This window comes from Podarcis cretensis, assembly GCF_951804945.1.
Source record: "Podarcis cretensis genome assembly, chromosome: 6".
Lineage (NCBI taxonomy): Eukaryota > Metazoa > Chordata > Lepidosauria > Squamata > Lacertidae > Podarcis > Podarcis cretensis.
This window is the reverse complement of record NC_137175.1, coordinates 65,884,223-65,912,204: the sequence shown is the minus strand read 5'-3', so window position 1 is coordinate 65,912,204 and position 27,982 is coordinate 65,884,223. Positions and strand designations below refer to the sequence as shown.

At 42.0% G+C, this 27,982-nt stretch overlaps 2 protein-coding genes across 3 annotated transcripts in view; one reads left to right on the top strand and one right to left on the bottom strand.

Annotated features, from left to right (window-relative positions):
• NEGR1 (neuronal growth regulator 1) overlaps window positions 1–27,982 on the top strand; it is a 460,490-nt gene that overhangs the window by 244,469 nt on the left and 188,039 nt on the right. The gene's annotated exons all lie outside the window — the stretch shown is intronic.
• On the bottom strand, window positions 471–27,982 carry LOC307219179 (uncharacterized protein; the record flags this gene model as incomplete). The annotated part of the gene is made up of 3 exons (XM_079982184.1): window positions 471–540; window positions 24,373–25,459; window positions 27,946–27,982. The coding sequence occupies 3 exons, from the start codon at window positions 27,980–27,982 to the stop codon at window positions 471–473; spliced, it is 1,194 nt and encodes a 397-aa protein (XP_079838310.1).

The window sequence follows — 27,982 nt, the reverse complement described above, 5'->3', positions numbered from 1 at the left end:
GAAATTAAATCACCATGATGCAGGGCTGTGGATGATTGTTCAGGAGGCATCCTTAGTTACGCCAGCAATGTTTGTATAGGCATTCAATTTTTAAGCACACAAAGGATCATTGGAAAATATACAGCAGGAATTTGAATTTGGCATTTGTCCTTTTGGGTGGTGCTAGTAATAATATTACACACCATGGAAATCTGACTGACACCTTTCTTCTCTCAGAAGACAGATGGAGGCATTATGTTTTTATTGTTACTATTTTATAAACAGGCTTTGCAGACAGTGAAAACACAGCCACTTTAATTTTTATTTACCAAAAGCAACTTTTTTTAGCTTCAGTGGTGAATATGTTGCAACATCAATCTGTCTTTTTTTAATCTAGCCATTTCCCCCCAGCTTTGAAATGTGTTGTGTTTACAGTCTTCTCAGTTCTAAAATGTTGGCCGTAGGTAGAGTTTCTCACGAATTGTGCACTGTTATCTCTTTAAGTTCTCTAAAATGCACTTGCTTGGTATCTCCCACTGGGTTTCTTTTATAATTTCCATGCTGTAAGAGCAAAAACACACTTTAGAAAGTGGGTGTCTGAAATACAAAGGCACTTCACCACTGCTTCAAAGTGCTTGCAGCAACTTCTTGGAAGTGCATTGCCTGTTGTGTTTTATTGCTTAATTTCCAAAGTCTTTTTTTTTAGTATCCATTTCCAGTCATGGCAACTGACCTACACAAAATTATTTCTCCCATAAATCTATACAGAGCAGATACACAGATTGTTCTGTACTAAAGCTATTCTTTTGTCTGAAATCTCCATTTGTCTTTGTAAACAAGCAGCTTGCAGACTTTTAAACTCAACTGTCTTTCTTTTGTGGCAATAAAACGTTGTGTGTTTCCTCCCCCAGTTTAACATTTAGCTAGGCTCTCTCAGGATGAACCACTGCCACAGGAGAGATTATAGATCCCCATAGGGCAGGGATGAGAATCTGTGGCTTTCCAGATGTTGAACTGCAGCTTCAGCCAGCTTCAGCCAGCATGACCAGTCAGAGTTGATGTGTGGTGTACCCCAGGAACATCTAGAGAATCACAGCTTAGCCACCCTTGCCTTAGTGCAAGGTCCTATATCACGGAAAAGGGCATTTTTCATTTTTTCATTCAAATTCACTCCAGCAGACATGGATGATGTGAAGGGGAAAGGTATGTAAAGCCACGCACCGAAACTATAACTGTCCCAAACTACTTGTGACATGATTTCACTAAATGTTTTTAGCCACGTGTTTCTCTTACAAGTGTGGCAGCATTGCCTGTGGAATATATGCATTGCCATGATATATTGAGAATTACTATTATTATGTAATTATCATTGTCTGCTCCTTTTTACATTTATTTTCCTTCTGACTCCACTATATGCAACACCTCCTTCCAACCATGGGTAATATAGACCTATAGTACAGGATGACACTTCATGATTCTGTTGAAGACAGCAGTTGTGTTTGTCTTTAAGACCCCACAAGACTCTGTTATTTTTGCTGCCAGAGACTAACAGGGCTTCCTCTTTTGGAATTGTCACAAATATCATAACACCGGAAACAAACCACCGTTTTATACATAAAAGATTCATCTCAGTTAATACAAGCACTTTTAAATGACTGATTACCCTTCTGGCAGCTCCACTGGTTCCCTGTTTCTTTCCACACCAATATCTCATAAAATCCTATTATAATATTAGGTTGGAGAAATCATAGTTTTCCAAATCAGCAGCAGACAGATCTAGCAGTCTCCCATTTAAAAGGAAACAGGAAAGCAGTGCTGGAGGCTCAGTGTCCAAACAGAAGAATGATAGCAGATGGGCTGTGTAAACCCTTTCCCTCCTGTCATGTTTCTGCTTACCATCACCACCCCACAGATATTTTCAATTTTTTCCCCTGTAGGTGCAAAAACAACTTAAAGTGGGACACATCTGAGGGGGCGGGGGGCAGGAATACCCAGATGGAAGGCTGAGCAGACCAAGCCTTCCATTCCTGTGTTCAAACTGGCAGCCTCATGCACCTGCTTTTAATTGGAGAGTCGGAGAGAGAATCAGGATAATATTACACATGTGTCCAGTACTGTATGAAATCTAATTTGGTGTCTGGCATCCTCTCTTTTCTGTCAAGACTCAAGAGATCTGTACATTTGGATTCATTTCTTTCTGTCAAGAGTCCTGTGCAGATAGTTCAAATGTGTAGAAATGTTTGGATCAGGTGGATCAGGGTCCCATATATGTACATGAATGTAAAGCATACAAATCGTGCATTACACTGGAATGCATACATTTAGGCAGGGAATATTATTATCAATATAAGAAAAAGATCTCAATTCAAAGGCCTTTGCTTCTCCAAATGTATACTGTATTTCTAACCACTTCAACTGGCACAGCACCAAGATCTCTGTGACTTGAGTCTGTAAAAAAGCAAGCTTTGTAAGCATTTATAATATGCATTTATTATCAGGCCCATGCAGGGGGCAGGCAGTTGGGTACACTTGCCCTAGGGCTTGGTGGGCTTGGCTGGTTGGGGACAGGGGGGGCCAGGGACCAGCTGCTGTTTTGTTTAAGTTTATAACTTTATTCTAATAAGACTCCCACCCTGGACCTTGGACAAGCTCTGCATTGTCTGCTTATGATTTACTGCATTTATGAAAAATAAGGAAATAGTTCAAGACCCTTGGCCAGCTAAAGTAATTGTCATTTTCCCTTTTGACCAAAGGTCTTGATCTGTTTTCTAATTTTTTATAAAAAACAGATCATAGTAACTTATATGGTTTACTTCTTTGCAGTAAACCAGTAGCAGCTTGTAGTTTGTAGTCTGCATTATACAGATTTATCTGGTCTGATAAATGGTGATGGCGCTGATCTTACTTTTCTGTCATAAAACATGCAAGGCTATTGTCCTCTTTATCCTCACAATAACAGTGTGACTTAAATTAGGCTAAGAGATTGAGAGTGAGTGAGTGAGTGAGTGAGTGACAGAGAGACACCTCTCTCTCTCTTTCTCTTTCTCCCTCTCTCCCTCTCTCTCTCTCTCTCTCTCTCTCTCTCTCACACACACACACACACACACACACTTCAGGTGGTCTGTCAATATTTTTCTGTGCTGAAAGATCTGTACCATTGTAAACAGATAAATTGTGGGTGCTCTAGAGCTTGCAGAGGGCGTGGAGAGTCAATAAAAGCTAATCCATGCAGATCAATGCTAGTGTTGTACCCACAAGCCCCTTTAGAAATTAATATGGAATGTGGAAATGGCACTATTACCGACTGGGAATTGAAGGTTTCCATGATGTGATCACATGGTTATACTTGCCTAGTAGCATCAATGTTTTATGTGTTATGATATAAGGAAAAGGAACCATCTTTAATTTTAATTTCTTCTTCTTTATGTAGCATGTCCCTGGGCCTTTGAGCTGTTTGCTTTCAATATTAGTGTAAATTTAAGTTATTAGCATTGTAACATCTAGATAGATTTTTTTTTCTTTGTAGAAATACAGAATTATTTATTAATTCTATCGCAAATTACCATTAACTAAATCAACACACAGAGTAAGAATCTATTAAACATTCATAGCTGGGTAAGGGAAGTTTATTTTAGTATCCTTAATATCTGACTCGGAATGTATGCATGATATGATTTGCAAAAATTTAAGTACAACCTTAGGGGAGAAACCTATTATTGCCATTCTTTTTAAAAAATTATTTCTGCATGAATTTACATGGTGCAGGACAGCAAGTATTCATAGGTTGATGGTTGTATGCATCATAAATAACCAAAAATAGGTTGTGAACTTGCATTTTGAGCAATTAATTGCTATAAATTGTAGCTTTTCTTTCTTTTCTTCAGCAATCAATATACTGTTGGTCACATTATGCTGAATGCTGAATTACCTCTTTTGAGATATGGACAACTTATATCTATAAATATATCTTCATCTGGAAGATGAATATATCTGCTGGAATGCCAAACCACTATCTGCAACTAAGAGACTGTTTCTTTGCTTCTTAACCAAAAGGATGACTCCTCCCGGCTCCAATATCTGAGCAAAATCATTAGCTTGCTGTTGAAATTCTAATTAGAAGGGATTTTGAATATTCATTGCTGGAAGTCAATATTAATTGGAGTAAGCTGGCTACTTTGAATGCTTATAATCCTTGTAATACCTTACCAGAGCACTTCAGATTTGATTTATTCCTTATTACCAAAGACTTTAATAATAATCACTGTGTTTTATGAAGTTATTTAATAGACTCTTTAAAAAAATTAAACTCAAATTAACTTTTTATTGGATTTCACAAAAGATTTTTTTTTACATATTTAACCATATATGTTACCTTAACCATGGCTTTTTTTCATCCAAAACCAGTGCTTTTTTCTGGGGGGACACATATGCATACCCCTAAACATTTTGTGAATCTAAGTTTGGTCTCATTGAGGGGCAGTATTTCAATATGAGTAGGGAAATGAGAGTACCCCCAAACGTTTTTTAAGAAAAGAAGCACTGGCCAGAACTCACCGGAACTCAGTTTCGGCGCCTCTCAGGTGGGCGCCATTGCCATTATAAGAGAATGAGGGAGGTGTTCATGGTGAGTTCTGGCACCTCTTCTTCTAGAAAAACAGCACTGACCTTAACATTTAAAGGTAATATGCATTGTCTCCTCTACTTAATTTCTTGAGTCTTTTCAATTATAGAAAGTAATATAGCTTAAGTACAGAACTCTTAGTCCAAACTGAATGTGATATAGTAGGCTGATTTGCACAGCACAGTACGCCAAACTATGGCTTACCACAAATATGTGACCCCCTAGAGAGGCTCTCCAGTCTTTCTTACTTCTGTGCCACACAGAGCAAAGCCAAGAACAAACTGGCTATTACTTCATGGTTGGATAGGCAAGAGCTTAACCAAGATCTTGGGTTCAGGTGTCATGCTAAGGCAAATCTTGGTTTAGCTCAGCATGGTGAGGGAGCCCAAAAAGACCAGGAAGGAACAAAGTGAATTCCAAATCTCTTTTCTCTTGTGGTATCTCTCTCTCTCTCATGTGTACACACTAGGCACACACACACACACTTTTGCTAGCTATGATAAGTAGCAAAAAAACCAAAATAGCTGAAAAGGACTCCTGCCCTTTGTCTACCAAAACATATATGGAAGACTTTACCTCTCAGGAAAAATGGAAGCCTGGGGGGATTTCTAGCAGACAAGTGGTAGGAGGAACTTTTATTGGGCAAACAGCAGGAGGGGGGAAGGTTAAACAGCTCTTCCCCAGGTTCTTTTCTACTGCCAATGTTTCTGTTCCTTGAAAGATTAAAGAGGTAGCTTCACCTTGATTTGCAACTATCTGGAAGATGACAGCCCCCCTCTCCATGCTTGATTCAAATAAAGTAAAAAAAATGTTAACTATCTAGTGCTGGCTTGTCTGATCGGTTTTGCTGGTAAAGGAGATATAGCTTCTAATGGAGCTTCATCGTAGAATGTGAATGAATTCTTGTGGATTTATGGGACAATAACAACAGCTCCAGACTCCTGGCTCTTCTAAAATTTGATTAAAAGCAATCAATATAAGAAGAAATGCGGTAGTTGTCCCATAAATAAAATAAAGCAGACTATGAAATCAAATAACCAAAGACTAAAATGAAACAAAGGTGGGGCTCATGCTATTGTACCCACAGTTCCAAAACCTGTCTTTCATTGTTTAACTGAGGCATCTTCTCCCCCCCCCCCCCCCGCATCCTTCTGTTTACCACCCGTGGTGAAATGTCTATTGTCTGCTACTGTTCATTCTAAGTTGCCGAAGGATCATTTATTTACACAGTACTTTGCATTTGTTACTCATTTATTGCCTAGCAATCAGCTATCTTTCCTTGAGGGGGTGCTTCTTGTTGTTGGTCCCCAGCATGTGAAACCACAGTGCTTTATATTAGGGGAAATGCAGTGCGCCTCCCCATTAACACATCATTTGATAACTGATAACTGAACTGCAGGCAGTGTTGTATAGCGGTCAAAGTGTTGGACTAAGACCTGGGAAACCATTGTTCAAATCTGCACTCAGATATGAAGTTGACTGGGTGATCTTGAGCCAACCAAGGCTGTTGTGAGAATAAAATGGGAAAAGGAAGAACAATGCCACCTTGAGCTCTTTGGAGGTGAGATATAAATGTAATAATAAACAAATTCAAGCAGACTCTGGTCTCCATTCTGCTTACATCCTACTGTGCTTTCCTGTTTGTGACTTCTTACTTTTTCCTCAAATTTCATATTCATACCAATGGCAGATGGGAAAAGAGTTAAATATCATACTCACAGGGCATAGTCTTAGTCCTGCTCTGGCTCTCCCGTGGCTGCTATTTTTGGCTCTGAGCTAAATAAAATAACTTGACTTTTCCAGGCACGCTCCTAATCATAGACTATAACACCTTTAAATGTTAGTGATGGATCCAGATAAATAAATCGTGACTAACTTAAATCTTGCTCATTTCTATGGGCCTCCTCTGAGTATGACTAAGTCTGGATTCAACCCCATGAGTATCTGAAGCTGCCAAATGAGTGTGCCCTACTTTCAGCTGTCACTTGGTTTAATTGTTTAAGCTTCATTCATTTCATTTCCTGGTGATCTCTCGGGTACATCTTGCTTGAATGCTGAGAACTGGACCATATTACTTTTGGGTTAACTTTATTCCCACAGTTCTACTACTCTATGAATAGCAATGCTCTGGGGGGTGGGATCTGGCTCTTTCTAGTTCCCTATTTATTGCCCCAATGCTTCATTGCTTTGGCCTCTGTGAGCAATAGCTTTGTGTCGAATGTGTCCCTTCCAACAAAGGGAAATATGCTCTTAAGTGCATGACTCGTTAAGAGCATTAAAGTGAGGGGAAAGGAGATTAATTCCATTCTGGCAGAAAAATTAACAAACAGCAATACTGAGTCTTGCCTAATTTAGGATGTTTCTTTTCCTCCTGTTCCAGTTGGCAGCTTGAATGTAGGCCTAGCCAACCTTCACAATTGCAACTTCTCTGGAAGATACTGGCCAGCAGATCATATGAAAAGCGTTCAGAAAGAGGGATTTAATTTTTCTCTCTTCACTGCTTTCACAGCAAGTCTGATTTTTGATGTCTGCTTATGCCTCATTGAAATATCTAGTTTCTTTTTTTCCCCTCAGCCCAGATAGAAGATCCAATATTATTACAGTTTTAGCCCTGGGAAGACTACCACATGCAGAGGAAGCTGGCGCTGAAATCTGTCTCCACTGGGCAGGGATTCCTCCCTTAATCAAATTGAATCATCTAATATAGGATTTGGAAATATTTGTTTGAACTCAAGTATTCTGTGACCCAGGGGATAACACTTGAAGCAGTATTGCGAGGACCTTGCATGTTTGTTTCTTTAAAAAGAATAAGACAGATATTCTTCTATGGGTAGAACTAAAAGTGTGGAAATGTCAACAGAGAGCATCACATTCAAATTAAGCCAAATACTGATCATAATATAGTATAGCCATGGTTCCCAAACTTCCACCATGGACCACTTGAAAATTGCTGAGAGACTTGGCAGACCATATAAAAAAAAATCTACCTTTCGTAGTGGCTGTAATGTGTTGCAGTAGATGCTGCATGGTTTTTAATTGTATCTTTGTGGCTTCTTCTGTTTCTTTTTATTGCATTTTATTGTACTGCAACATGAATGCCACAGAAATCAAGCAGTGACATGTTCTTACCAGACTTGTGATATGCCGCCTGAATGAAGCTCATGGACCACTGGTGTATAGCATAGTGTCCTATAGCATAGAGGCTAGACTGAGCTGTCAGACAAAATGTTCCTGTTTCAGGTGTCACTTCAATAAACCTGCTAGGTGATCTCAGGTAATCCTTGGGTCATCCCGCCCTGCCCTTAAAGGATTGCTGTAAGAACTACTAAGTTAACGCATGTTCTTTCAGAGTGCTGTAGAAAGGATGACGGTGGTTGTTTTAACACTTATAAAGCACTGAAATGTCAAAGGGCTGTACAGATAAAACAATCCCAACCCAATGGTTCACAATTTCATAGACAGTGTAAAGGCAAAGAGAAATGAAGAAAGAAAGTTGAGTGTAAGCATTGCAACAGTTTCTCCTTCCCTGATTGATAGATGGGAACAAGCTAGTTTTACCATGCCATTATGTTCTCCCTGAGAGGCAAGGGATGCAGCCTCTCAGTGGACCTAGGTGCCCTGACCAGTGAGTGGCAGAACAAAGTGTACATTACTTCCATTCCCTAGTTCCAGGACAACAAATGCTAAATATGATTATGAGAGAGCAGTAAACCCATTTATAAAAAAAAACCATAAAAGCTGTTGTGGGCCCTGTGACACCAGCCAGGATGGGTTGGGAATGGCAGGAGCTGTCAGAGGAGAAAGACTCAAAGGTTGAGGGTAGGGAAAGCTCAAGCAATGATGGAGAAGGGGTCCCATGCTGCTGTTGCAAGGGAAGGAGAGTTAGCTGGGCTGATTCCTACTCAGTCTCATGAGAACAAAATTACCAGGATCACCATAGCGGCAGCTGTCCAATTGGCTAAGCCAGGTGAATTGGAAGTCGAGGGAGAGTCAAAGGGCTGGACTTGGAGCCTGTTGCCAAGGATGAGCTGTCATCTGTGCCAGCACAAACAGACCTAGCAGCCCTACTCCCAAGGAGTGCTTGCTTGCAAGCACAGTCTTCTCATTTGGGACAGCTGCCTGACTGACTTGTCCCATCTGCCCTTTAAAAGAGGAGCAGAAGCAGCTTGTCAGGTGTTGGGACACTGAGTTTACTTACGCCTAGCTTTGTATCCTAGAACTATGCTTATGAACCACAGAACTTTTAGCTGATGCTGAAATAGTGTGCTGATTTTATCAATAAAGCTTTTGGGGCTTCCTGAGCTGAGAGTCTTTAAATTAAGAATGGAAGCCTGTCAAAAGCTGGCTTTAACAAAGAAGTTCAACACCCCACTGTGGGATGCATGGATTAACACATTTTCATAATATATGGTGCAAGCGTCATTCTTACAGGTGGCAAATAGAATGCTTAACCAAATTTATTGAGACTTTTAAACTGTTTGTTGCATCACTGCAAAGTACCTTCTGTTTCTCAGAAAAAGAGATTACAGATAGCAGCAAACCAAAGGTGCAGTAGTTTTATTGCAGTTTTATGAGGGTGCCTTGAAATTTCTATTAGCGATTCCTAGCTTTCCAGATAGAACTGTGGCTCATTGGGAATAACCCTGGGTAGTTAAACTTCTTTTTGTCTGTAGTGCAATTATGGTCTCAGACACTCCCTTCATGCTGTGTACTTTTTAATATATAGTCATAGGCTAATGGAAAAGCAAACAATGGTAACCAAACTGTAATAATTTCACAGCAATAAAGGGTTAGTTGAAAATGTTATTAGAATCAAGATGGAGTTTCTCTTGATTCCTCCCTGGGAACTGCTAAAAACTGGAAAGAAAAGTGAAACTTATTAAACTGCCTGCTTTGCTTCTAAGTGGCCATGTCAAAATAACTATACAGATCTGTAAAGGAAAGTACCCAAATTCCCACAGTAGATATTCCCCAAGATAGAAGCAAAGCCTCAGAAAGTGGAAGAGCCACAGTTCAGTGGAAAAGCACATGCTCTGCATGTTTTAGGTAGATCCCAATTTCAATCCCTGGCATTTCTTGATAGAGGTGGAAAAGACCCGTCTCTTGAGCACTGGAGAACTGCAGCTTGTCAGTGCATACAATGCTGATAGATCAGTGTTTCCCAAACTTGGGTCTCCAGCTGTTTTTGGACTGCAACTCTCATCATCCCTAGCTAGCAGGACCAGTGGTCAGGGATGATGGGAATTGTAGTCTGGTATAAGGCAGCTTCCTATGTTCTTCCTAGGAATGTGGTGGACTGAGGACCAAACTCCATGTTAAGCCCAATGCATACTTGAATTACTTGCAAGTGTGCATGTGGAGAAAGAGGATCTTTACTGGGAATGCAGCACATGGAAGAGGGAGTTTACCTCTTCCTGCTTCATTGTGGTCAGATCTGAAACCTACCCATCTTCACACAACCATTTTGTTGTTGTTTAGTCGTTTAGTCATGTCCGACTCGTCGTGACCCCATGGACCAGAGCACGCCAGGCACTTCTGTCTTCCACTGCCTCCTGCAGTTTAGTCAAACTCATGCTGGTAGCTTCGAGAACACTGTCCAACCATCTCATCCTCTGTCGTCCCCTTCTCCTTGTGCCCTCAATCTTTCCCAATATCAGGGTCTTTTCCAGGGAGTCTTCTCTTCTCATGAGGTGGCCAAAGTATTGGAGTCTCAGCTTCAGGATCTGTCCTTCCAGTGAGCACTCAGGGCTGGTTTCCTTAAGAATGGATATGTTTGATCTTCTTGCAGTCCATGGGACTCTCAAGAGTCTCCTCCAGCACCATAATTCAAAAGCATCAATTCTTCGGCGATCAGCCTTCTTTATGGTCCAACCATACATATATGCTAAATATGGCTAGAATCCTTCAGAGTAGAGGTAGGGGACGCAGCGGCACCATCCCCATGCTATACCTGTAAGTGCTTAAGGTAAAAAAATGCACATGTAGCTCCACAGCTTCACATTGGGCCAGGAATTTGATAATACATTAATGTGTAGCTTAGGCTACGTATGCACTATACCTTAAAGCACATTTGAAACACTCCCCCACAAAGAATTCTGGGCACTGTAATTTGCACCTCACAGAGTTACAATTTCCAGCATCATTTAACAAACTACAATGCCCAGAATTCGTTGAGGTGGAAAATCTGCTCTAAAGGTATATAGTGTATACGCAGCCTTAATCTGAGGGTAAGCAAAAAGGGGGACAGGGCTCCTGAGCCTTCAACTGTTGTGTAGAAGAAGGAATTTCAACAGTTGGGCAAGCTACAGCTAATAACATTTCTTTTTCTATACAAACTATTAAGCCCTGTCCTCTTTTGCATGTGGTCACCCTACAAATACTTCAGGTGCTGGTGTCTGAACTATTGTGGCATTTCATTATTATTATTATTATTATTATTATTTGGGTGGGGGGCTTCTGTGGCTTTCATGTACCAGAGTGTGGCAATGTTTCATTGAAAATGCAGAAAGTAGAGTGAGAGTACAGTTTGCACCTCCATTTCACAACAGACCAATTACTTAAAAATGTGTGGCTTTGGAAATTATCCTTGAAAACGAAGTGCAAATGGATATTTGCACTCACAACTACAGTTTCCCTTGTAATGCCTGTAAATATTCCTAGTTGAGAATGAAAAGGTTTAAGGTCTTATTTAGGCACAAAAATGACATCTGTGGATAGAGTAATTAGTGAATGCTCCTTTTAAATGAATGTGATTTCCATACTCACACATATGGGTGTAAAAAGATTAATATATTAAAATCTGTTTGAACAGTTTACAATCAGTTGAAATAACGGGGTACATCCTAAAAGCATTTTGCCATCCTGGGCTCTTCTGCCCCTTTCACAAAACCTTTCCAGAAAGTTAAAGGTAAAGGTACCCCTGCCCTTACGGGCCAGTCGTGTCCGACTCTGGGGTTGCACGCCCATCTCGCTTAAGAGGCCAGGGGCCAGCGCTGTCCAAAGACACTTCTGGGTCACGTGGCCAGCGTGACAAGCTGCATCTGACGAGCCAGCGCAGCACACGGAAACGCCGTTTACTTCCCACTAGTAAGCGGTCCCTATTTATCTACTTGCACCCGGAGGTGCTTTCGAACTGCTAGTTTGGCAGGCGCTGGGACCGAGCAACGGGAGCGCACCCCACCGCGGGGATTCGAACCGCCAACCTGATGATCAGCAAGTCCTAGGCGCTGAGGTTTTACCCACAGCGCCACCCGCATTCCAGAAAGTTAGATCATCTCAAAATTACATTAGCACAACTATATAGACTTGGAGGGATGAATAGGGGGAAATGTCCTCTTTATCCTTTCTCACTCCTGCCACTCTTTCTCTTCAAGCCTAGCTTCCTTCCTAGAGACAGTCTAGAAGGGGAGGCAGAATTGGTGGATTTTCAAAGCTATAGGAAAAAAGGGGGGTAGTTTTGAAAGAAAGGGGGGTAAAGTAAGAAGGCATCATGATAACCCCTTCCTGTCTCTAAAAAAATGTTTCACGGGTTCAGTGGTTGAATTGTGACCCCTAAAATAGCACCAAAGCAGCCACCCTAATTTGCTATGTGAGAATGCGGTTGCAAGTTGTGGGTGGTTATGTGATGATTATAGTAATTTAGAGACATTTTGTTACTGGAAACATCAGGGAGGGAGTTTAGAGATGATTCCTGGAGAATACTGTGAGGGGGCAAAGCCTGAGTGGCTGAAGAAGCCCCAGCAGAAAGCTAGCTGCTGTAATTGCTAATTAATGAAACCACTATGTTAATGCTTGTCTCAATATATTGAACCCAACCTTATTACATGGTGTCAGAAGCGGAAGCGCAAGGCTTCTGAAGGAGTGTGTAGCTTTCTTCTGCCTTGGGACTGCAAGGCACTGTGGGCAAGATAGACCCCACCCAAAAATCTGTGGCCTGGTTTCCATCCAGCAATAGAACTGACAGCCTTCTATGGAATTTTTACAACCCCCCCACCCCACCCCCTGTAGATGTCTAGAAACGTCATAGAAAACTGAAGAAAGTTCAAGCAAAGATTTGAACTCTTATCAGACAGCCAGAGGGGCTGAAGGAAAATCTGATAGAATATAATCATCAGTACTGTTTGCATGTGATGGGGGAGGAAGCATTTACAATAATTTCCAGTCTGCAGAAGGACAAAACGGTTGCAGTAATGTAAGCATTTGAGGAATACCATATACCCAAAAAGAAACATTTGAAAGCCATAGATTATTTACATGAATGGAGAAAACGGATTAAAATATAGAGCACCATGCTACAAAAATCCTTAGCAAGACCTGTGACTTTGAGGCCCTAACAGGCTCTCTCATCAGAAATAGACTTATTTGTGACATTTGGGGGAATCTCGAGATAGGAAAAAACTCTCAAGATATGTAGAGCAGCAACAGTAGTGTGGGCCCAAGCAAGAGAACTGAGGCTAGCTGAAGGGGTTGTCCATGCACTAAAAGCAGCAACAAGCACAACAGCAGTTAAAAAGGGAGTGTAGTAGGTACTTAACAAAGCTTCTGGGAAAGTAAACGGGGCTTGAGCCATCTTACAGAAACCGACATGCAGCATAGTCAAAAACAGTGCGCTGTAGTTAGTGAAGCCTGTTGTAACTGTGGCAAGCACAGCCACTTTGCAAAATATTGTAGATCACAAGTGCTGAATCCTCAGGTGCATGTTGCTGAGCTGATACAGAAGATGCAGTTTTATGCAGGTGGAGCAGAATTACACAGCGAGAAGGGAAGGGAGAAGGAACCAATGGTACTTTCTTCCCTTCTCGCTGCATAATTCTACTCCACCCGCATAAAACTGCATCTTCTGTATCAGCCAACGGAAGTATAAGTAGCAAAGGTGTCCTTTAAGGTTGACATGGGTGTTCGGGTTAACATGTCACTCAAAGAGGACTAGGAAATACACTCAAGTTAGGCCAAAAATACACCCAACAAATATTCTGCAGTAAAGGTACCAGTAAGAAGATGCTATTTGCCAGGATCAGATATGAAGACATTGTGTATAACTTGGAATTTATTATAGTTCTTAAACAAGTGACTCCAATCTTAGGTTTGGCAGCATGTGAGAAGTTTAACCTTATTAAATGAGTACTGGCCATGAAACCAGCGAGGAACAGGAATATAAGGCATTGATTTTGAGTTATCAAGATATATTTGAAGAACTTGGCTGCTTACCAGGCAAACATACCATCCAAATGAATAAATAAATTTCCCCACTGATCCATCCATGCGGAAAAGTGCCTTTTCACTTGATGACAGAGAGGAGCTTTCAAGGATGGAGGCTTTACAAGTCATAGGAAAGATTGAGGAACCCAAAGAACTGGTGAGCTCTCTAGTCATTGTAGAGAAACCTAATGGTAAATTACCAGTTTGCCTTGATCCCAGAAGCACTTAACAAGCCTGTCAAGAGGGAAGCATTTCAAACTCCCCACTAGAAAGGAAATCATTTCACAATTTGCAAATGCCTTTTTCCTCAGCTAACTTGATGCCTCCTCTGGCTTTTAACAGTCAAAACTCACAGAGGATAGCTCCAAACGCTGCACATTCAATATCCCCTTGGGGAGGTATCAAATTCTGCAGCTCCCATTTGGTGTCAGTTCAACATCTGAAATGTACCATAGAATCATACACATGATATATTAGCACATAGAGCGGACTCTTCAGTTGATTATATCATTGTGTGAGGTTCTGCAAAACCTGAAAATGATCTGAGGCTTTGGAAGGTCCTAAGTGCAACAAGAGAAGCAAATCGGAAATTAAATAAAAAGTGCATTTGGAATCACTGAATTTTTATATTGTAATTTTATGTTGAGAACTGCTCTGAGATCTGTGGATGAAGGGCAATATACAAATTTAATAAACAACAACAACAACTGACATTATTGACAGGTGTGATCTGTAAAGAGGAAGGTAAAACCTGACAGGCTGGGGGTATTGAAATGATGCCATAGACCCAGTCCGAGAAAGCTATACAATGATTCCTGGGCAGGTTTGCCCTTGGAAATTGATATTGAAATTGTCATCTAAAGCAACACCACTCTGGGCACTTTGAAAACAAACAGATGATACAGGGTGCACCAGAGGAACAAACATGGATCATGTTTAAAATGGAACTTAGCAAAACCCCTGTACGTATTAAAATTATGTGACCCCGGTAAGCCACTCAAGATTTCTTGTGGTATCTTGCAGCTGGGCTAAGTGCAGTGATTATGCAGAACCATGGTGGTAACTGGCAACCACATATGCACAGATTGAAAAAGAACTATTGAGTTTGCTGGCCAGATATTTCACCAGTTTTCCTAAGGACAGAAAGAGCAAGTAGAAACGAATAAACCTCTGATAGTGTTGTGTGAGAAGCAGTTAAATGACTGTACTTTGAGACAAAAAATGTGGCTCCACTGTGTCTTACACACCTATTAAATTGATGTTTACAGCTGATGCACTTTCCAGGGCCACACAACCTTCATTGTACCCAGAGCATAATTCTGATGTGGAAGTGCAGGCATCTGATAGTATAGTTACTTCCCATAGCCGACAGAAAATTATAGCAAATCAAAACAGGAACAGAGAACTAGGATGCCACAGGAGTCCTGAAAGAACTTATACATGAATGTTGGCCAGAGGACTGATGCGGCTGTGATCCAAGCCTCTGGGACTATTGGAACTGCAGGCATGACCTCTCAGTAATAGCTGGGCTGATTTTCAAAGGCAGCAAGTGGGAATGTAGGAGAAATTCGATTTACTGTGCATTTAAAGATGAAGCTATCAAGTTTGAACTTTATGAAACAATAAGCAAACTGAAACACAGCTATTCTTCTAAATTCACAGCTCTCCAAACTTTGTAGTGCAGTTCTCAAACCAAACAATATTTCAAAAAAATGCATCTTTTAGGGGAAAGATGCATGACAGCATTGGTGAAAATAACAAACAATAATGCATCATATTAGGGAAATTGGTTTTTTTCCCCCCAGAAATGCATTATATAGTCTCAAAACTACAGATTAAAATGTGTTTATCAGGATAAATGTGCACTAATAAATTTTCATGAGAATTTTTTTTAAAAAAACACCCACAAGTTCACAAACTGAATTTAAAATTGTAAAAATGAGAAACGAAGAGAACCAAAACTGACAGCTCCCTCCATCCTATTAGCAAGGCAGTGTTTCTGAAGACTCTCTGGCATGAAATGCTCAGAAAAGTTCATGAAAGTCATCTAGGAATTGCAAAATGTAAGAAGAGGGCTTGAGGGGCCATGTAGCCTTTATATCCACACCATGTGTGATAGAGAGCATATGAGAAGGTAAGTACCAAGCTCCTTACTTGGAATCCACAGACATACGAGATAGTTATTGTTGTTATCTACATGCAGATATCTGCAATCTGAATGGTATAAGCAGTGCATCAGCCTGCCTGAAGGGCGTGTTTGCAAGGCATGGAATCTGAACTTTTTAGTGGCAATGTGCCTCAGTTTTCCAGTTCTGAATTTAAGCAGGACTGGCACTCTAATCAAAGAACATCTAGTCCTCATTACCCACAAACCAGTGGCCCCATGGAAATGTCTGTCCAGACAGTTAAAACCCAATGAAAAAAGCAACTGACCTTAGAGATTTATATATAAAGCATTATTGGCTTACTGCAGTACAGCATTGAACAATGACTGGTCCCCAGCACAATTATTTATAGGTCGAAGGATAAGCTTTATACTATCCATAGCTGAAGAATTACTTACAGGGCATAGCCACATCGATGTATGACAGGCATAGGCAAACTCAGCCCTCCAGATGTTTTGGGACTACAGTTCCCATCATCCCTGACCACTGGTCCTGATAGCTAGGGATCATGGGAGTTGTAGTCCCAAAACATCTGGAAGGCCGAGTTTGCCTACGCCTGATGTATGAAATAAGAAGCTATGAAGAAACAGCAAAAACACATTTTTTACAAAAGAGCAAAGGAGCACCCTGGTCTGCAACCAGGTAACAAAGTGTGCGTGAAAAATTACAGCTCCGCTATCTGGGAATAGAGCAGCACAGTCCAGCAGCTAATTGCACCTATGATTTAGTTCAGAAAGATCAAGGAGAGACTTTCTAAAGTATTTGTAGGTATATCACTGCCAAAAAGTGATCCACTCATTCCAGTAGATGGGAACAGGGCAGGTTGTACATCAACACCTTTTGCGTATTTTCGAGATCAAGATGAAAAACAAGTTGCTCTCCAGGACAACATGAAAGAAGGCAGCCTAGAGGAAAGTGACATGTCCCAGTGGTCAGGAAGGAAGGTGAATGTTCCACAGAGACTTACAGAACCATGCTGAGAAGCCTGGTGTGGAGCAGGGAAGTAAGTAGTAAGATGTACTCTTGAGTGATGTACAAGTAGCCTCTCCTGTCCAGAATAGTTGGCTGTTGGTGCTTGTTACTTTTTGTTTAGGTAAAAGGAGATGTAGAGATTATAGTAATTTAGAAACATTTCTTTACCAGAAACATTGTGAGATCCCTGGAGAAAGTTGTGAGGTGGGGGAAGCTTGACTGGCTGAAAAAGCACCAGCAGAAAGCTTGTTGTTGTTGTTGTTGATGCTGCTGCTGCTAATTAATGAAACCACCACGTTAACTCTTGTCTCAATATATTGAACCCAAACTCAGTAGAAGGCATTTGTTTTATTCTATCCTTAATGTGGAAAGCTTGCATGCATGAGGAGCACTGATCCCACAACCCATCTGAAATCTCCCCAATAGGCTTGCTACATGTTTAGAGCACCCAAGGGGCTCACTCATCTTTTGGAAGGCACCCCAGTGTTGCCGTTATTTCCACATAAAGTTTCTTCGCAAACTAGGAGAATGTAATACTGGATGTTAGTACAATGTAAAAGAGAGGGGGCACCTCCCCCCCCCCAAAAAATACTGTCATTTGGTCTGTCTTGATCTCAGCTTCGGAATGGATTAAATGGGGTTTTGTAGTTCAAAGAAAATGAATAAGCTGTAGAGCAGAGTTACCGAATGCTCAAGAGACAATCAGTTTGCCAAGAATTATGCTTTTATTAATCACTAAAAAAAATTGATCACAAACATGTCAGTATATAATTAAATAACAGCTTGGTTATTTTAGAAAATGGTCTGAGTGGCATTATTGTGTCACAATACAGGTAATGATTTTTTCAGTAGAGCCTGTGCAAGGCAAACAAATCCTGCACAAAGAAGCTCACAATATAAAACTCAAAGTATTTCTAATTAATCAGTGGAGATCTTATCTTGGCCTTTGCAGCTGATTTTGTAAGAGGTGGGTAGGTGGCAAAAAGTGTACAAAGTTGCACATTTGTTCCATGACAGGCAGGGAGCTGTAAAGGTAAAGGTAAAGGTACCCCTGCCCGTACGGGCCAGTCTTGACAGACTCTGGGGTTGTGCGCCCATCTCACTTAAGAGGCCAGGGGCCAGTGCTGTCCGGAGACACTTCCGGGTCACGTGGCCAGCGTGACATCACTGCTCTGGCGAGCCAGAGCCGCACACGGAAACGCCGTTTACCTTCCCGCTGGTAAGCGGTCCCTATTTATCTACTTGCACCCGGAGGTGCTTTCGAACTGCTAGGTTGGCAGGCGCTGGGACCGAGCAGCGGGAGCGCACCCCGCCGCAGGGATTCGAACCGCCGACCTTTCGATCGGCAAGCCCTAGGCGCTGAGGCTTTAACCCACAGCGCCACCTGCGTCCCGCAGGGAGCTGAGGTGGGAGGGATAGAAGAAAAATATACACCCACCGCAGGGAGCTGAGGTGGGTGTATATTTTTCTTCTATCCCTTTCTGGCAGAGGCTAGGCTTGATGGACTACTAATCTAATCAGATATGCCAAATCCTATGCTCCTATCACGTTAAAAGGCTTTTAGCCATTCTAATTGAGTCAGGAAACTGGAAAGGTTTGACTGATAGATTATCTCCTTTTACAGTGGTACCTTGGGTTACAGATGCTTCAGGTTACAGACTCAGAAATAGTACCTTGGGTTCAGAACTTTGCTTCAGGATGAGAACAGAAATTGTGTGGCAGCAGTGGGAGGCCCCATTAGCTAAAGTGGTACCTCAGGTTAAGAACAGTTTCAGGTTAAGAACGGACCTCCAGAACAAATAAGTTCTTAACCCAAGGTACCACTGTACTTCACTTTTCCCTACCTCACCCAGCCCTGAATCCAGTCTTTGGAAAACAAATCAACAGAAATGGCAGCCTTATTTTCCTCCCTTTCTTCCTTTTTTTTACTACCATCAAGCTACAGGCAACAAATATATCTCCAAGGCTCAGTATCTACAGCTCCCCCCTCCCCATCTCTGTTTTCTGAGTGATAAATTGGGTACAGTAATGAAAAAATGTTGGAGAGTGATGAAAGGTCTGCTGAAAGAACAAGTGCTGGCCCTTTCTCCCTCTCTCTGAATTCACCAGGAGAACGGTATGAGTCACAGAAAATGGGGAAAATCTATGGCATCAAAAATTGAAGAATGATTATCTCCAGAGAGCCTTTCTCCTTCTTCATTGACGGGAAAATTGTTGCATGACAAAATAACTCTTGGTAAGAAATGAAGACCCTTTGATTTACTGACACACAAAAATGCTTCTAAGGTATCTTTCACAGAACCTCACCATGTCATGCAAGAAACTACCTGTGAGAATATCATCATTAAATCTTATGTATATTACCTGCCACAAGAAACCACCAGGTTTGTGGAGAGACATTTAGGAGCAACAGCATTCTTCTGACTTGATACCACAGCCTGAGACTCAGCAAAGAGGATTTAAGAAGCCTACATACACTTAATAACTTAACCTGATCTTGTGGAATTGTTTGACTTCAGTAGCACAGGAATGGATACAATGTTCATCAGCTGTAGCTTCAAGGCTGATCTATGCCTTCTGACTCCCACTTGGAAGATGACAAATGTTTCCACACAACCAAGGATGCCAACTTAAATAAAATATTGGGGGGGGGGGCAGATAAGCCCCACACCACATAATGGATCACATGATTCAGTACACACACACCATTCAAATGGCAATACCTACCAACTTTGGGGGGGGGCAGCACCCTCAAATAATTTATTGGGGAAGCTGAAGCCCCCTCAGCTCCTAGGAGTTGGCTCCTATGTACACATCAGACTCCATTTAGTGACTATAATTAGTAGCTTCGCTTATGAATAATCCATATTCCTTAAACAATATTTTCCCCATGCTGACTACCACTTGTGTACTGACCCTCTATATACAGTAGAATCATAGAGTTGTAGAGTTGGACAGGACCCTGCACTTCATCGAGTCCAAGCGCCTGCAATATAGTCCCCCATCCAATTTGAAAGCATACAGGAACCTGCTTAGCTTTGCAAATTTGCTAGCAGTTTTATTGCTGTAAAGGTAAAAGGTAAAGGAACCTGGATGGTTAAGTCCAAACAAAGGCAACTATGGGCTGTACCACCAGGAAGACAAAATGATTTTAAAGATGCTAATAATATTACCAAACAAATTGAATGGGCATCAACATGCAGAAGCAAAGTCAGTATAAGCAAATGCCAAGTGATGTCCATCAGGCAAAATAATAGGTTTTTTTTTATAAATCTATATATAAATCTAACTTCACGTATATTCTGATAGAGTCTGAACTGGCTTTTACCTCCCCAGGAAAGATCTTGGATTCATGGAGTGTAATTGTTTTAAAACAAATCAAGCATATACATTTTGTATCTGCTGGTTTGAATGCTTAGTATATGAACTCAGAAGTTAATTCTATTTAGTCTGTGTGAATTGGAACATTTTGGACTGTGTTGCATATTCATATGTGCATGTTTGTGTGTCCTGAACCCCAAGCCAAGATCCACCAACATGGGCAGTTGAGCACTGCAGCTTCACTTCCCTTTTGTACTTTTGCATGCTGATTGCAGCATCTGGGCTTGATGAGGAATATGGCCCTCACCTGTTCCAAGCCTACTCTGGCTGAGGAATCACACAACTCCTCCCAGAGCTAGCGAGCCCCACCTGGCCAGCTGTGGGCCCTTGCCTCCCCAGCCTTCTAGAGAGCCCCTCCCACTGCTCCATATGCCTCAGAGCTGGCCATGTTCATAGAGACAGGAGTCCCTCTGGCTCTGGGTTCTGCTGCCCTGGTTCCTGTGCATCCTCTCACCCATCCTCCAGCACCCTGTGAGTACTTCTTTCTCCATCCCCTGCTGTCCCCAGTGTGTCCCAGTCCCAGCTACATCCTTTTCTGGCATCCTCTTCCTCCTCCCCATCATCCTGCCGGTTCATGACAGTGTGAGAGAAAGGATGCAATATTAAGCAACATCCCAGCATTGTATGTTACGTGCGCTTGTTTTGCCTTCCCATTCTTCAGTTGTAGCAGCTGTCGGTGGTTTGTTTATGTGTATCTCCTTATGTCTGTGTGCATCCAATTATGAACATGAAAGTGTCGCTGATGTCAGCGACATCATAGCATAGTTGGTTGCTAGATTACAGCCTTATGGCAATTCATGCAGCCATTTTCTCACACAAGGTAACTTTGAGTCAGCTCTCCCGTGCAGGGAAATCTACACGAAACCAGGTTTTGTGAACGGCTCTGGAAGGTGTGCGGGACGCAGGTGGCGCTGTGGGTTAAAGCCTCAGCGCCTAGGACTTGCCGATCGAAAGGTCGGCGGTTCGAATCCCTGCGGCGGGGTGCGCTCCCGCTGCTCGGTCCCAGCGCCTGCCAACCTAGCAGTTCGAAAGCACCTCCGGGTGCAAGTAGATAAATAGGGACCGCTTACCAGCGGGAAGGTAAACGGCGTTTCCGTGTGCGGCTCTGGCTCGCCAGAGCAGTGATGTCACGCTGGCCACGTGACCCGGAAGTGTCTCCGGACAGCGCTGGCCCCTGGCCTCTTAAGTGTGATGGGCGCACAACCCCAGAGTCTGTCAAGACTGGCCCGTATGGGCAGGGGTACCTTTACCTTTACCTTTACCTGGAAGGTGCGCAGCTCTCCTACAACCATTATGTGTCCAGCATGCCAGATTTTCTTTTCAACCATTCACAACGAAGGGCTTTTGAATAAATTTTTGATAAAAGATGACACCCCAATCTTTGTGTTGAGAAAATGGCTCTGCTCACTTACGCTTACTGGGAAATGTTTTGTTGTTGTTGTTGTTGTTGTTGTTGTTGTTTATCCCATTAAACATCATACGTCACAAGGTATGCTGTTATGATTTTCATTTTATAGATGGGGTAACTGAAGAGAAGGAGTTTGTTTCATACTGTAGCCCCAGCAGAGCTGGGTTGAAAGAACTGGGATGCCTGGCTGATCCTGGATGTGGGAGCTACACCAGCATAGCCCATCCACATATTCAGCATTTCAATATGGTTGACAAAATGTGCCTGGTGATTTCTATACACCTCTAGTCTGAGATTAGAGATATGACATACACCCTTTTCAAAGACCTTGCCTACTCTGAAGTTTCTGACCTTTTTAAAAAAGAAATTCGTCCAAAAAATCTATTCCCAACATGGGTTGCCATACATCTGGGTTTTCTTGGACATTTTAGTAATTTCCAGAAATTCCCCCCAGACATATGACAGCCCTATTCTTGGCAGTAATAAGTTTCATTTTGGGTGAAATTCATAGATAGATAGATAGATAGATAGATAATACTTTATTCGGCTATAAGCCCACAAGGTAAAACAAATCAATAGATAAAAATAGCATTTTACAATCTAAAATATCAACTAAAATATTTCAACGCATAATCTCCATCACACTATTCAGATGTACCGTATTATGGCCTTGAAGATAAAGATGGTGCATAGAGTTTACTAGATTTTTAGTAGTCATGCAGCATTCCATGAAGTCTTTTATATGAAAGAACTGAAATCAGGAATCTGGCAACCTGTAATGTTCTATAAGAGTCAATGTCCTGGAGTAGATAAGCTAGATGTAATTCAGGTGGTTTAGCAACAATTTCCAGAATGATTGAACTCAGAATCCTTGATCGGGGAACAATGTATATGGGGCAATTAAACAAGATATGATAAAGGGATTCTATTGATTTGTTGTCACATGCGCATAAAACAGAGGTTTTACCGTTAGAAAATCTATTGCTCAGCACATTTGAGGGGAACACATTAAATCTGGCTCTAACAAATGTGCGAATCTATGCGACGCAGCCGATAAGGTAGACAGATATCGAGGTATCTGGGACATAGATGTAATGCCCTGATTTATTGGGGAACATGTACCTCCGCCTGTAGTAAGATTTTGTTGCAAATCAACCTCCTCCAATCTTTGTTTGATGACCTTTTTAGCTGTAATTAGATCTAAATTAAGTATATCAGAAGGAGAGATTCCATAAGACAACAGTTTGGAATGGATTTTTGTTGCCCATGGGCTGGTGAATTCGTCTCTCCAAAGGCACTGAATAAGATGGTAATTTGGCAATTTATGCCAGAGGGACAGCCAATAATTAAAGGCATGTCTCCACATCAGAATCTCTAAGGAGGGGGTCTTAAGTTCTAAGCGAATGGCAGAGTTGCTTACACAGGAGGGTAGTTTCAAAAGGCGTCTTAGAAAAAGATTTTGCAATGTCACCAGAGGCATGAGATTTACAAAGGCGCCCCATAAAGGGACCCCATAGGCCATAGTTGCAACCACTTTTGCACTGTAAACTTTTAAGGCGGATGGAACATGCATAGCCCCCTCAGTGAAGAAGAAGCGTAATAGAGCGTAGATAAGGGCTTTAACCTTATTTTGTAAATATGTGATATGCGCTTTCCATCCCATATTATACTGGAAGTAAATTCCTAGATATTGAAATTTGTAAACTTGTTCAATTGGCTTCCCCTCGAGTTCCCATCTATACAGTTTACGACTCCTGGAAAAAATTAGGACTTTAGATTTGGAATGGTTAATAGTAAGTAAATTTGTTTGGCAATATAACGCAAAGATCTTAAGGGCCCTCCTCAAACCGATTCGAGAATATGAGAGGATCACCGCATCGTCAGCGTACAATAATAAGGGGCAGCAATAGTCTGCAAGCCTGGGTGCATGAATGGTAGTTTGGGCCTCAGCTAGGGGGGTTCTCATGTCACTAATATAGAGGTTAAAAAGATAGGGGGCAAGGATGCACCCTTGTCGTACCCCCTTATTTATTGGTACCGAGTTTGTGAGGTCACCCTCAGGTGTTAACCTCACCCTAGCGGCCGTCCCTTCATGTAATTTAATCATAAGCCACAACAGCCTTTTATCTATGCCCCACTTTGCCAGTTTTTCCCATAACAGCTCTCTAGAGATACTGTCAAAAGCCGCCTTCAGGTCTATAAAAGCGGCACATAGAAGACCATGAGTGGGGGAAGAATACTTCCGCGCCAGGTGATATAGAATTATTGCATGGTCAATAGAAGCACGATTTGGTCTAAACCCGACCTGTTCATGGCCTATCAGATTGGAATCTTCGGCCCATTGGGTTAGTCTGGTTAGCAGGAAGCGAGTATAGATTTTCCCGATGATTGATAATAAACTGATGTTACGATAATTTCCTGGGTCCTCTGGTGGTCCTTTTTTATATATAGGGATTATGATGGACTCCTTCCATGATCTAGGTATCTGGCCCGTGGCATTGATTGCATCAAAGATTTTTGCAAGAATTTTGGCCCACCATGCTGGGTGTTGTTTAATAGCTTCAGCCGGGATCAGATCGGGCCCTGGGGCTTTATCAGTTTTCAGTTTAGCAATTAAATCTACTATTTCCTCCGGGTCAGTATCTGGCCATATGGGCAAGTGGCTTGAAAGAGTATCAGAATGAATGTTAGAGATATCTGTCTGGGAGAAATATTTTCTTAGAAACTGTTCCCATGTCGGGGCTGGGATAACCGTCAATGGGTATTTCCTCGATCTTTTGTTGATTAAATTCCAAAAACCGCGAGAGTTGCGAAGCTTAGAGGCAGCAATCAGCGCTTGCCAACGTCTTAGCTGCCACTCATGCTTGGCTGACTTCTGTGCCTGTTTGTAAGCAATTTTGGCCTGCAAGTACTCTGGGGGAAGGGTTTCAGCTCCAGAAGATTTGTATCTGTTGTAGATACAACAGAGAGAGAGTCTAGCTTGCTTACATTTGGAATCAAACCAAGGTGCACCGAACCTGGGTTGATCTCGGTTAACCAGGTGAGCCGGCATCGTAAAGAAGCTAGTTAAATCTGCAGAGAAGTGGGAGAACCACTCCAGTATCCTATTTGGTTCCGACAACTCCGCCATTGAAACAATAAGGGATTCGGAGATATTCCTCTGGAAGAATTCTGCATATTTTTGGGCCTGTTTCATAGACCATTTAATGCCTCTTACTTGAGCTGTGGCATTTAAACCTACATGAATTGGGTGTGTACCGCTAACCGGGTGCCAGTCAAGCGTTAGCTTGGCCGCTAGAGGTAGGTGGTCACTGGATTGTACATTGTCTACTTTGAAATAAAAGAAGTTTGAAACTAGGTCATCTGAAACTAGAAGGTAGTCTAGGACACTATTTGATGATGTGCCCAAATGAGTGAATTCACCTGGCACGTCCGGAGGGCAGTTGCCATTTAAAATGTTCAAATTCATACGAATGGCCAATTGATAAAGAAGGACTCCCGCCTCATTCACTCTGTTGTCCTTAGATCTTCTTGATGTAAAAGAGATTAAATCAGATTTTGGGTAGGGGGGAGATACCCACCACTTGGCCTTAATTATCCCATCCCAGTTGGCGGCTGTACGTGCATTAAAGTCACCACCCATTATCGATGGAATATTAGGGTACATAACATAGCATGCCAATAAATGATCTTCCAGAGAATCCCATCTATAATGGAGGTCTGATATAAGACCACCTGGAGGAAGATAAACATTGGTGATTAATAGTGAGAATTTTTCGCTTGAAATCAGACCTGTAAAAGCAAAAGGAGGAAAAGTCTGAACTAGCGAGAGTTTAGCTCTCATTTTAAGCGATATGGCGATTGCAAGACCACCTCTGGACCGGCCACCTTTCTGGGAGGGGCTAGCTGGAAGTGATATCAGTTCAAAGCCATTTATATCTATTTTGTCTTCTTCCCAAGTTTCTTGCAAAAGGATTATCTGAAAAGAGTTTATATAGGACAGAAATTCGGGATCTAATCTTTTCCTTTTCCAGCCAGCAATGTTCCAACTTAGGACTGCTAGCTGGGGACTTCTGTGTTGTTCTTTTAACAGTCAAAACGGAGGGGGGGCAGACTCTCTGTTAAAGACAGAAGATGTAACAAAAAAATCAGTTATTTTACTTTGGGAAGATGGTAACTGTGAGGAGCCCTCCAAATTAAAATTTTTAACAATTTGGTTCGACTGTTGGCACACCGTGGATGATCCACTGAAAGTAGATCCCTGAACAGGAAGTCTCTTCATTTCGAAATTCTTGGTACAACTTGACAGAGCAATACCCAGGGAGGGAGAAGTTAAGTCCGTCGGAGGAAACCCTCTCGCAGATTTATCATCAGACATTAGGATGATTTTATTGATGCGTCCCATCGGGTCTTCAATCGTTTCCGATGGCGGGTCCTGAGGTGTAACATTCACATTTTCCTTTGAAGAAGGTAATTGAGGGGGCATCACGGGGGCGGGAATTGCGGAAGGCTCTCTCAGGGGCATCACTTGTGGACTACTTCTATATCTGGTTGAAACTGGAGAAGATTCTAGCTCTGGCATAGAAGAGTGAGTTGAAGAGGGATTTGAGTCAAGCAGGGAAATCAGAATTTCGTCCTTAGGTATGTTGGTCGATGAATGTAGATGAAGGTTCAGTGAGGATGGCCGAGCCTGGTCGTCTCGTGATATAGCGCACGGGGCAGAAACAACTTGAAGGTTTGAGTCTTGCCGGATGGTTTTTGTTTTCAGAGTGGGGCTTAGCTGAAGAAGGTCAACCACTTCAGTCCGGTGAGCCCAAGTGGAGTTATTTGAGACATCGTTAGTATCTGCCCCTCTATGTTGGACTTGCAAAAGCTGAGATTTAAGCGTGTCAAATCTTTGCATCATCACCGACTGTTCTTTCGGAGGGAGGGCTCTGAATGAATCAATATGTTCCCTTTCGTCAAGGGCAGTCTGCAGATTTTCGTCCTCATATATGGCTGTTTGAGAGGGTATCGAGTTTGGTCGAGGATGGCACGCTGCAGAGTCATCGCAGTGGGGCCTGACAGTATTTTGAGGTAAGGCAGAGTCTCTTGTCCTAATGTCCTCACCGCCAGGGCACCTATTTAGAAGGGGTTTGATCTTGCTATCTGCAAAAACCCTTGTTGCTACGATGTCGGCCATGGACAAAAGCGTTTTCCTCCTAACTATAATAGATGGTATCTTTTCAGAGTGGAACGCAAGTATCACCTTCAAGAAGTTGTTCTGCCGGAGAAGGGGCATCACAGCATATAGGTCAATCTGATGTTTCTTAATTTTTAAAAGTTTGCTTAAACAGTCTTTAGCCCCTTCTAGCGTTGACCATCTTCCTATTTCTGACCTGACAGACAGGCAGCTTTTCTTGGGTTGCAGAGTTAATGTCTGATTATTCAATTGGGAATTTAAGATATGTTTAATTTTGGTCTCCTTTATTTTATCTGAATTGGGGTGAGGCAATAAGTTTTTGACCTCACAAACTGAAGATTGTGTTGTTGATTCAAGTTTTTCGATTTTCAGCAAGATATTGGATAATTGTGAAGATACCTCATCCATCCTTTTAAAAATACAGTGAAGGGTCTTAATTACTAAGTGTAACTGCTCACAACTGGGGAACTCCCCCATATCAGATGTTAAACCATCTTCCTGTGATGAGAGTTTTTCTTTTGTATTCTCCTTTACAGGCTTTACTTTTGAAAAATTTTGAGTCATCAGAATTGGAGTAGCTTCTAAATCAATTAGAGGTAGGAAGCGATTTTGGGTTTCCACTGCAAGGCAATGCTCGGCATGGTCACTCCCTCCTCTATTCCGATGTGGCACCAACCTTGATAGTTTTGGTTTGGGGGATGATAGGGGCTCGTCAAAGTCTCTCAAGCGTTTTTTCTGACCCATACTTTCCTCAGGCCAGGGATTATACGATTCTTAAAATAACAAACACTTGACACACAATTAAGATAATGGCGTTCTCATCTCTTTTAGCAGCCGAGGCCGGCCTGCTGATAAGAGAGAAACAACGGGCAGCCTGTAGCAGTCTGGAGCAGGGCCAAGTCTCTCAGAGAGTTTCTATAGCATGCGGCTGCAGCAATTATAAAATACTTCAAAAACTGACTGGGTCAGTTAAGATAAAATATAAAAGATTAAAAGAAGATTAAAAGAAGTCCGAAGAGCACCGGTAAGCGCGTCTTACCTCGGCGCCATGTTGGCCCCTCCTCGGTGAAATTCAT